Here is a 10,462-nt window from a genome sequence, read left to right as displayed (position 1 = left end):
AAAAAGAGACGTGAAGATGGGCATGGGGTACCAAAAGAAGAATCACGACAAAATAGTTACAATTTTACGCCTCTCAGTTGTGGAATTACAGATCTCTGTGTGCTGATATGAGTTTCAAGATATATTAGAAGAGTAATGAGTGTGGGGAGATTTTCTTTTTTTTCTATCATGTATTCTTTTGCATAACTTGAAATTTTAATAAGTGCACAGTTTTTTTTTCTACTTTTAGAATATGTGTAGTGTGAATGCTTCAGGCATTTTTTTTAAACAGTAAATATCAGTGGCATGATTATATGAGAAACAATGACAGAAGTCCCACAGAAGGCATAACCAGGGGCACAGTAAATAGGATTGGTGGCAATTAAAATGGAATGTGAATGACAAAGATTTTTTAGGATAAGAAACAATGAATTTGGAAATTTTGGCATTTTTATCTATTAAAAAAGTAGGAGTCAAGCAGAGCAGCTGGTTTGTGGAGAATACAAGTGAGTTATTTCGGTTAGAAAATCAGATTGCGGGATCCCTGGGTGGCGCAGCGGTTTGGCGCCTGCCTTTGGCCCAGGGCGCGATCCTGGAGACCCGGGATCGAATCCCACGTCGGGCTCCCGGTGCATGGAGCCTGCTTCTCCCTCTGCCTGTGTCTCTGCCTCTCTCTCTCTCTGTGTGTGACTATCACAAATAAATAAAAAAAAAAAAAAAAAAAAAAAAAAAAAATTAAAAAAAAAAAAGAAAATCAGATTGCTTTAAGACCAGTTGTTTTTAACAGGGAATGATTTTTCCCTCTAGGGAACAAACTGGCACTATCTGGAGACTTTGTTTTTTTTTTTTTTTTTTTTTTTTTAAACTGTCATTAAGTGGGGGGTGGGTGGGAGTGGGGTCTTATTGGCATCTAATAGATAGATGCTAGGGATGCTGAACTTCTCACAATGCACAGGACAGCTCCCCATAATAATTACCTGGCCGCAAATGTCAACAGGGCCAGGGTGAGAAACCCTATTAAAGATTAGTTACTGAAACTGGAGTTGATTACCACCAAATCGCTAAAAGTCAAATTCTTAAGCAAACGATATGCCTAGAGGAAAAAATAAAGCACGCCAATATTCATCTCGAACACTGTGAGAGTCTACTCTAAATTAGTCTACTGTATGAATATAATCCTAATAAATATAATTACAAGACAGCCAGCTTTGTCTCAGAAATAAAGACAGAACTATTGATAATTCAGTTGTAATAAAGCAAAAGATGAACCCGCCATTAACAAAATATTAAATGAAGTCATTCGCTTCTCCAAAAAAAACGGGGGGGGGGGGGGGCCGTGCAGCCGTTACCCTCTCGTTTCCTGCAAAATGTGCTCGCCAAAAGCCCTGAGCACAAAGGCCAGTTTTCCGGACAGGGCTAAGTATTTTAAAACGGAGTAAGACAAATGGGATTTTTCTAACAGTAGGGTAAACGACAGTAATTGCTGCGGACACCACGGCAAGTTTCATCACAGATGTTTACCATGTACTTTCAGGGGTGTCGCGTACGACAAGGTCTGCAAACCGCCGGCTTGGGGGTCTGAACTTCCCAGGGCAGCACGAATCTCTCTAATTCTTCCCGGGGGCACACAACCACCAAACCCGTTTGCCCACGCAGACAATACGCCCTGACAACAGGCCCGTGGCACCAACCGTCCCCAAATGGAGGAGAAACGAACCAGAGGACTAGAACACGTTCAACGGGAAGGCATTTTCCTCTGCGAAATTTCTGGCCGGTGGAAAGACGAGGAATTGGGGCTGTTTTACACCATGCAGCGGGCTATCTCAGACCCCCAAGCTGGGGACCACTCACTGTGGAGAGGGAGGGCGGGGGCGCCAGGGGAGGACAGGGAAGAAGACCCCCGTCCGCCCCCAAATTCCTAGCTGGAGGAGCGAGTACGAGAAGGACGTCGCGAAGGTCTTTCTACAAGACCCGGAGGTCGGGGACGTCCTCGTGCTCTCCCATCCCTGACAAGTCTCCTTCCGGGGGTCCCGACGAGGCGTGCAGGCCTGGCTGCCCCTCAGCACCCGGGCCTCAGGTGTTCCGCCGCGCCTCCCCTCAGCCCTGCCTCGCCACGCCGCCTCCGGGGAGCGCAACATCCGCGCACAAAGAGGCTCTCGGGCCCGGCCCGAGCGCCCGGCCCCAGCGGAACCGCCGCCGGGCTCGAGCCGCAGACGGGGAGGCACAGCACCAGAGCCTCCCCGCCCCGGGAGAACCTTTGGCCCCGAAGGTCGTTCCGTCCTGCTCAGCCCGGTCAGCACGGCCCGTCCCTCCCGCGTCCGCGCTCACCCAGCACCAGCCGCGCTATGTCCGAAGGTAACAACATGACCGAAGCCGCAGCGGGAACCGCCACAGGAGACGAGACTCAGGTACAAGCCAACACAGCCCCGACAGCTCCTGCGCCGCATCTCCCGGTTCCAGTGGCGGCACTGAACCCGCGGCAATTTGTCCCGCCTCTTTCACCCCGCGTCCGCCAATCGCTTTCGCGGAAGAAAGAAAGGCGCCGAAATGAAACCCGCCTCCGTTCCCCTCGGAACTGTCGTCACTTCCGCCCTGAGAGTCGGAGAGGCGGGGCCGAAGGCGTCGAGGAGGTGGGAGGACGGCGCAGCGGCCGGCGCCAGGAGGCAGGCGGGGAGCGCAGGCTCGCACGCCATTGGCGAGAAGCGCGCAGGCGCGTTTGCTCCGACGAGCCAAATATTTTGAAGCGAGAGAGCGCACGCAGCGCACAGCGTGCGGGGGTCGGCGCGCATGGGCAGATGGGGCCTGCTCCCGGGTGACCCCGGCTTCTTCCTTGGGAGACCCGGGCTGCGGGGTCACGCAGCGTTTGAACCGGAAGCGGGAAGACTGGGTTTCCAGCTGGCTGGAGCTTCTGTGGCCGCGGGGGCGTGGAAGGCAAGTGGAGCCGGGATGTAGGCTGCAGTCGCCGCCGCTTTGGCTGTGCGAGGGCACCGTTAGGGGCGTGGGAAGCAGGCGGTGGCTTCTGCGTCCCGGGACTGGAGCCGCTCCGTGCCGGCGCCCCGACGACCGGACTCTCCCGCCCTCCCTCTCTCCGAGCCGCTACCGAGCTTCGCCTCGACCCTTCGGAGTGGACCCCCCCTCCCCGCCGCCCTGTCTCTCTCCCGTCCCTCCTCTCTCCTTCTTCCTCGCGGGTTTCGCCTCGACTCTTCTTCCAGATGCCCTGGTGGGCCCTCCTGCGCGTCCCCTTTCCCTGCCACCGACGGCCCAGATGGAACTAGATGACTAGCCATGTTTCCCCCTCTTTTCTTGATTAGTTTTAATCCGCGAGCCTCTGCTGCGGCTCAAAGGAGAGTGGCGCGGTGAAGAGCCCCGACTCTGGAATCTCCTTACTGGACGTGGAACTGTGGCCGACTGGTGTGTGAGCGCGCCGTCCTGTCTCTCTGTCATAATCCTCGCAGGTGGGGAACTCCCAGGAGCGCTCGCTGCAGTTTTCACCAGGTACCGACAAGAAAAAGGACTCTTAGGGCTCAAGGTAATTTTAAGGGAGAACCTAATGGCTGAGTAATATTCCATTGTATACATAGACCACATCTTCTTTATCCATTCATCTTTCGATGGACACCGAGGCTCCTTCCACAGTTTGGCTATTGTGGACATTGCTGCTAGAAACATCGGGGTGCAGGTGTCCCGGCGTTTCATTGCATCTGTATCTTTGGGGTAAATCCCCAGCAGTGCAATTGCTGGGTCGTAGGGCAGATCTATTTTTAACTCTTTGAGGAACCTCCACAGTTTTCCAGAGTGGCTGCACCAGTTCACATTCCCACCTACAGTGTAAGAGGGTTCCCTTTTCTCCGCATCCTCTCCAACATTTGTGGTTTCCTGCCTTGTTTATTTTCCCCATTCTCACTGGCGTGAGGTGGTATCTCATTGTGGTTTTGATTTGTATTTCCCTGATGGCAAGTGATGCAGAGCATTTTCTCATGTGCTTGTTGGCATGTCTTCTTTGGTGAAATTTCTGTTCATGTCTTTTGCCCATTTCATGATGGGATTGTTTGTTTCTTTGCTGTTGAGTTTCATAAGTTCTTTATAGATCTTGGAAACTAGCTCTTTATCTGACTTAACTGTCATTTGCAAATATCTTCTTCCGTTCTGTAGGTTGTCTTTTAGTTTTGTTGACTGTTTCTTTTGCTGGGCAAAAGCTTCTTATCTTGATGAAGTCCCAATAGTTCATTTTTGCTTTTTGTTTCTCTTGCCTTCATGGATGTATCTTGCAAGAAGTTACTGTGGCCAAGTTCAAAAAGGGTGTTGCCTGTGTTCTCTAGGATTTTGATGTAATCTTGTCTTGTGTATGGTGTAAGAGAATGGTCGTTTCATTCTTCTGCATGTGGATGTCCAATTTTCCCAGCACCATTTATTGAAGAGACTGTCTTTTCTCCAGTGGATAGTCTTTCCTCCTTTGTCGAATATTAGTTCACCATAACGTTGAGGGTCCACTTCTGGATTCTCTATTCTGTTCCATTGATCTATGTGTCTGTTTTTGTTCCAGTACCACACAGTCTTGATGACCACAGCTTTGTAGTACAACCTGAAATCTGGCATTGTGATGCCCCCAGCTATGGTTTTCTTTTTTAAAATTCCCCTGGCTATTCAGGGTCTTTTCTGATTCCACACAAATCTTAAGACAATTTGTTCCAACTCTCTGAAGAAAGTCCATGGTATTTTGATAGGGATTGCATTAAATGTGTAAATTGCCCTGGGTAACATTGACATTTTCACAATATTAATTCTTCCAATCCATTAACATGGTATTATGCTGAGTGAAATAAGTCAATCGGAGAAGGACAAACATTATATGGTCTCATTTTGGGGGGGAGTATAAAAAATAGTGAAAGGGAATAAAGGGGAAAGGAGAAAAAATGAGTGGGAAATATCAGAAAGGGAGACAGAACTTGAGAGACTCCTAACTCTGGGAAACGAACAAGGGGTGATAGAAAGGGAGGTGGGCGGGGGGTGGGGGTGACTGGGTGACGGGCACTGAGGGGGGCACTTGATGGGATGAGCACTGGGTGTTATGCTATATGTTGGCAAATTGAACTCCAATAAAGAAAAAAAAAAGATCTTAAGGTAGAACCGTGCAGGTCTGCGGTGAGACCTCGGATTGTTCGCTTACCACGGGAGGAGGGAGGTAGGGGTCTTCCAGGCAGGAGGGGCAATGCGCGTAAAGGCACACAGCTTGGAAAGTTTCTGAAGCTCTGGAGTGGGGTCTGGCGTTGAATGAAATAGATGTAGGCATTTTCAGCATCTTGGGGTCTTTGGGATGGATGAGATCACGTCAGGAGCAGCCAGGGTGGGAAGTAGGGAGATAGTTTTGCAGGTGTGGGTGGAAGAGGAAACATCCAGAAAGACTTAGAAAACAAAGGAAGAAAGAATGGTAATTGCTAAGGTTGATTGAGCATTTGCTGTGTTCCAGACACTGCGTTAAATCCGTGCATGAATCCTTAACCGTAACTTTGAGGTAGGTTCTGGTATTGTTTTTCATTTTACCCATGATAGAACTGAGGTTTTGAGAGATTGATTAGCTAGTGCCCAAGGTTATACAGCTTGTAAGTGGCAAGACCAGGCTTTGAACCAGTACAAGCTACCTATAGAGCCCACACTGTTACTCCAGAAAAGAATGGCATGCCAAGGGCAGTATTCTATGTGGGAAGATGGGATGTAGGCATCATTGTCTAATTCTGCAAGGAGATCAACTTGAATGAGATCTAAGAAGGAATGTTGGACTTGCCGCTTCAGAGACTGTTGTTCAGGAAGTATGTATGGTTTCAGTTGCATGTTGGTAGGGGAGTTTAGTTCTGGATTAATGTATTAATCGAACTCAACCTTATGTCTCAGCTCTCTTACTCTAGCTGACTACCCCGTTGTTACTTCGGTTTTCTTTCAATTCCTCGAACATAATCATGCATTTTTTGTTTGTTTGTTTGTTTGTTTGCAGTTTTATACCTTTATTTGACAATCAGCAATTAGTTCTCATCCACATTAACAGTTTGTAGATTTTTGAAAGTGGTGATAGGTACATAGGTAATCAGCGTGTAGAGCTTGTTTGGTGAATCTTCATCCTCGTTACGTTTTCTGGACAACCGCACACGGATACAGTATGGAACATTCCTTCTTCCTTTGGCCCAGACAGCTTTGTTGAGCCTGGTGTCAATGCGCACATCTGGAGTTCCCATCTCCTTCATGGCAAATTTCTGGATCTCTTTGAGTGCCCGAGAGGCACGCTTCTTGAAACCCACTCCATGGATACGTTTGTGAATGTTGACGGTGTGTTCTCTGATCACTACCTCTTTGATGGCAGAACGGCCCTTCTTCTTCTCGCCACCCTTCTTTGCGGGAGCCATTCTGCCGGGCCCTAGTTGGAAAGGAAGACCATGCACTTTTTCATCTTGGGACCTTTTGGTGGTACTAGTGTCCTTCCTTGAGATCTTGGTCCTCTGGCTCTTTTTGTGATTGACACCACTTCGGATCTTGACTCTGTTGGTAACCTCTACTGAGACGTGTTCGCTGGCAGCTTATCAACTGATGCTCTCAGTTGTATATTTGGTTCCTTTGAGTCATATATCAGTTATGACTGCCCAAGGGTAGGATTTTGTCTCTTTAATTCATTATATGCCTGGCTACCCCTAACAGAGTGCCTTGAACAAGTAGCTGCCCAGTGAAAGAATGTCTCCTGACTAAACTGTTGTGTTTTCTTCAAAGTAATCAATCTTTGAGGCGGAAGAAAGAGAAACAGTAGGAGACAAGCAGAAAAACCACAACTTGAAAAAAAAAAAAAGTTTAGGGCTGCATCTTCTAGAAGTGTCACATGGTCAGTAAACTTGCATTTTTTTTTTTTTTTTTACATTACAAAAAACATCTTTTGTGTACTTAGAAATAAATGTGTCTACATTTATGGTTCTTTGGATATTGTTAAGGTGTTTTCACTGGTTACAGTCCTAGTTTTATTTTCCATTTTGTCTCAATCAAGAGGGTTTTAAACTAGGATTCAGTATGAAGGGGCAAGAGTCCTAGATAAAACCATAAGAAATGGAAAATAAAAATAATAGTCCTTTTCCTCAAGGAATTATAATCAAATGAAAAAGACTGTCAGGTAAATAACAATTTGTAATCTACAGCAGGGTAAAGGAGATTGTAATAGGGATAAAAGAGAACAACCAATGAATAAAAATGGGGAAGCAAATTAGAGCTATTTGCCAACAAAATGGTAGGCTTGTTAGATAGAGTGCTCTTGCTGGGAGTGTTTAAAGAGTGTTTAATTTTGTAAGAGGGATTTCTTTTTTTGTAGGAAGACTGGATATGGTCTCTAATGAAGCTTCTTTTTAAAAAGAGTCAGGGAGAATGACACAAAATGCTTTTCTTGAATGAGTTTTTTTTTTTTTAAAGGTTATCAATGGAAGCTTTGATTATGTCAGAAAACCTAAAAGGAGCAGGACTACAGCGATGGCATTAAGGCGCAGTAAAACATAGTTGATTTTTGGCACTATTGTAGTTAATTTTCTTTTAAAACAAAAGCAAGAGCATAATTATCCTTCTGTTTTTATATATATATATATTTTTTTTTTTTTTTTAATTTTTATTTATCTACGATAGTCACACAGAGAGAGAGGCAGAGACGCAGGCAGAGGGAGAAGCAGGCTCCATGCACCGGGAGCCCGACGTGGGATTTGATCCCGGGTCTCCAGGATCGCGCCCCGGGCCAAAGGCAGGCGCCAAACCGCTGCGCCACCCAGGGATCCCTGTTTTTATATTTTAAGTGAGAACCATAAAGCCAGTTGAGACTTAAGTGGTAGGCATGGCTTATTACTAGCTTTGATATCAACCTTTTACATATCAATTCCAGAGCATAAGCAGTTTCAGCTTTTGGCTCAGCAGATAGCACGTCTTGTCACTCCATATAAGAAAGTGTGTGGTTAAATATTTCAGCTGGTCAGTGTTAAATGTTTAAGTGCTCTTTCCTTATTCTTGACCTGGCTGTCTTCTGTTCATCTTTCACATTTTATTTTAATTACCGTGTTTCTTAGAAGAGGTCTCAGGACAATAAATTCTGTATTTCCTTTTTTTATCCTGCTATTGCACACAAGTACCCTTTTGTGTGTTGAGGTTTTGTTTTGGTATATTCTAATAAAATCTCACTTAAATGTGAAAACGTTAAGAAAAATCATTGAATGTTTGATCATAATATGCCTGTAATTGTACAGTTGATATGATCATATATTAATACCAAATTTGAAATAATTTTGAATTTATGTATTTATTTACAGTGATGTGTTTTCTGAAGTTCTGAACCATGAGTCTAGCGCTTAATGATCTGCTTATTTGCTGCCGTCAACTAGAACATGATAGAGCTACAGAACGAAGGGTAGTAAATTACTGAAATTTGATCTTTTCTTGAAATTAGTGTATGATTGGCAACCCATTCCTATGTTCTTTTTCATTTTAGAAAGAAGTTGAGAAATTCAAGCGCCTGATTCGGGATCCTGAAACTATTCAACATTTAGATCGGCATTCAGATTCCAAACAAAGCAAATATTTGAATTGGGATGCTGTTTTTAGGTATTCCATTCTAATTTTTTTTATTGTCTTTGTTTTTCCTCTTTCTTGTTTATTTGTTGAGATATTTTTGTTGTATGTAGGTCTTATTTAACTTTGCTCCTTATAAGCTGTTGTACCTTGCATATAAAGTTGGTACTTACTATTTATCTGAAACATGATTTTTTAAGAGATGTTCATATAGAAAAAATTTAAGTTTTTAGGCCATTTGTTCAATAAAAGTTCTTAGGTATATCTCACTCAAGATGAGAGAATTCCTTTCGAGTTAGTTCATTCAAAAGACTTTTTTTCAAGTTGGAGAATAAAATTATGTTACACGTTTTATTATTTATGTCTTTAATATTGCTCTGAGTAACTGTTACATGTTAAATTATAGTTAAACAATTACAGAATAATTCCCATATGAATATAGTTAAAAAAAATCAGGCATTGGAAAGACAATTGTTTGCCGGACTGGGGTGCTAAGCAGAATTCATATCTTTTTACATTAAGATATAATTTTCAACTGTGAAAAAGTAACTAGAAGTAGGTTGTGAAACTTAGGAAAATGAATACAATATTTTAATATAGAATACTGGAAAGCTTGAAATAAATTATCTTCAATCAAGAGGAAGTGCATTTACTTGTTCTTAAGTATTTAGAACTTTTATTTTTACCACTTACTTGGTATTGGATGGACTTACAGATTTAAGTGTAGATAGCATTAAAAAAATGCGTGCTTTTTCTCTGGTTACTTAGTTTATTTCAAATATCACAAATATAACTATTATCTAAGGACGAGTATTATTTTGCATTAGCTGATCAGGTAGGTCCAATAGGCACATGGTACTTCCAACTAATCATGAATGTCTTCTAGGCAGGCTTCCTTCAGAGGCTTAGAATTGTTATAAACTGCCTGGGAAAGGATTGTGTTGTGTACAAAATAACAAGAGAGAACTAAAAGCCCTAATAGCATTGTAAGCTTTTAATACTAAAAGGAGAAAGCAAGCAGTAAAGCAACAGAAAATCATGGAGGTTACGTTTTAGAGCTTTGCAGAACAGACTTTAAATTGGTGTCGTGGGGCTTCAGCCTTGAAAGAAAATTATTTTATTTATCTTGATTGCAGCATTATGGCTTAAAAGATTCTCTTTATGATGGCATAAAAGGACTTTTCAAAACCATTGTAATGATTTAAGTGTTTAATAAGTTTTTGCAATTCTACTTTGTTTTCTTGAAGATTTTTACAGAAATATGTTCAGAAAGAAACAGAATGTCTGCGAACAGCAAAACCAAGTGTGTCAGCCTCAACACAAGCCACTAGGCAGAAAAAGATGCAAGAAATCAGTAGTTTGGTCAAATATTTCATCAAATGTGCAAATAAAAGTAAGTGCTCTTATTATAAATAGCTGGTTTAAAGGTTATTATTGCATGAGTTCAGTCAGAATATGGTTAAGATAAAGTTTGAGTGCTAACTCTAATTTCTAGTATGTAAATGGATTTTAATTTATGATCAGTTCAAATATTTGGAGGAATTTATGTAAGCATGGAATGATAGCCTCCATGTTGGAAGGATTAAAAATTAGTATTCCAACTACCCATGCTTCTTGGATCCCCTCTTTGTTCCTAGCACTTAGGTAGCCTTAATGATCAAACATACCTTTTGAGGCTTTAATATCTTTGAATAGCTTTAACAGTGGAGAGACCTGTTTCCCTTTGTTACTGCTTCTGCCTTCTGAGATAGTACAGACAAATCCTAATAAATTTTTTCAGTATGACATCGTTTGGTATATATTTGAAGTTAGCTGTGACATTTCCTCTGAATCCACTTTAAGCTAAACTGACATACTTCCTTCAGCTCATATGACCTAGTTTTTGTGTCACTGTCTTCTGAATTTTCTT

At 43.2% G+C, this 10,462-nt stretch overlaps 3 protein-coding genes across 10 annotated transcripts in view; 1 reads left to right on the top strand and 2 right to left on the bottom strand.

Moving 5' to 3' along the window:
* The window catches only part of LOC112671394 (protein NPAT), a 63,977-nt gene extending 61,483 nt beyond the window's left edge, over positions 1-2,494 (bottom strand). For 3 of the 5 annotated variants that reach the window (XR_003143597.3, XR_003143596.3, XR_004816269.2), the window contains exon 1: positions 2,308-2,494. Coding sequence is in view for 2 of the 5 variants with exons in the window: in XM_025465648.3 (XP_025321433.3) it covers positions 2,308-2,344 (37 nt within the window). In the remaining 3 variants the exon portion in view is untranslated. The remainder of the gene's footprint in view (positions 1-2,307) is intronic. The other 2 variants (XM_025465648.3, XM_025465649.3) reach the window with 2 other exon arrangements.
* Positions 2,495-2,688: 194 nt separating this feature from the next.
* ATM (ATM serine/threonine kinase) overlaps positions 2,689-10,462 on the top strand; it is a 116,652-nt gene continuing 108,878 nt past the window's right edge. The window contains exons 1-5 of one of the 4 annotated variants that reach the window (XM_049110013.1): positions 2,689-2,910; positions 3,291-3,508; positions 8,295-8,392; positions 8,474-8,586; positions 9,801-9,946. In XM_049110013.1, coding sequence (XP_048965970.1) covers positions 8,321-8,392; positions 8,474-8,586; positions 9,801-9,946 — 331 coding nt within the window. In that variant the 5' untranslated portion in view covers positions 2,689-2,910; positions 3,291-3,508; positions 8,295-8,320. Of the gene's footprint in view, positions 2,911-3,290; positions 3,509-7,606; positions 7,820-8,294; positions 8,393-8,473; positions 8,587-9,800; positions 9,947-10,462 lie in introns of those variants that run through there. The other 3 variants (XM_049110009.1, XM_049110011.1, XM_049110010.1) reach the window with 3 other exon arrangements.
* LOC118354885 (60S ribosomal protein L31-like) lies at positions 5,968-6,779 on the bottom strand. The gene has a single exon (XM_035717028.2). It carries the CDS (start codon positions 6,372-6,374, stop codon positions 5,997-5,999), a length of 378 nt encoding a protein of 125 aa, XP_035572921.2. The 5' UTR covers positions 6,375-6,779; the 3' UTR covers positions 5,968-5,996.

This window comes from Canis lupus, chromosome 5 (assembly GCF_003254725.2).
Source record: "Canis lupus dingo isolate Sandy chromosome 5, ASM325472v2, whole genome shotgun sequence".
Taxonomy (NCBI): Eukaryota; Metazoa; Chordata; class Mammalia; order Carnivora; family Canidae; genus Canis; species Canis lupus.
This window is presented reverse-complemented; position numbering and strand designations above follow the sequence as displayed.

Excerpts from the sequence above, each read along its gene's own strand:
- LOC118354885 (XM_035717028.2), bottom strand. The coding sequence starts at position 6,374 with ATGGCTCCCGCAAAGAAGGGTGGCGAGAAGAAGAAGGGCCGTTCTGCC.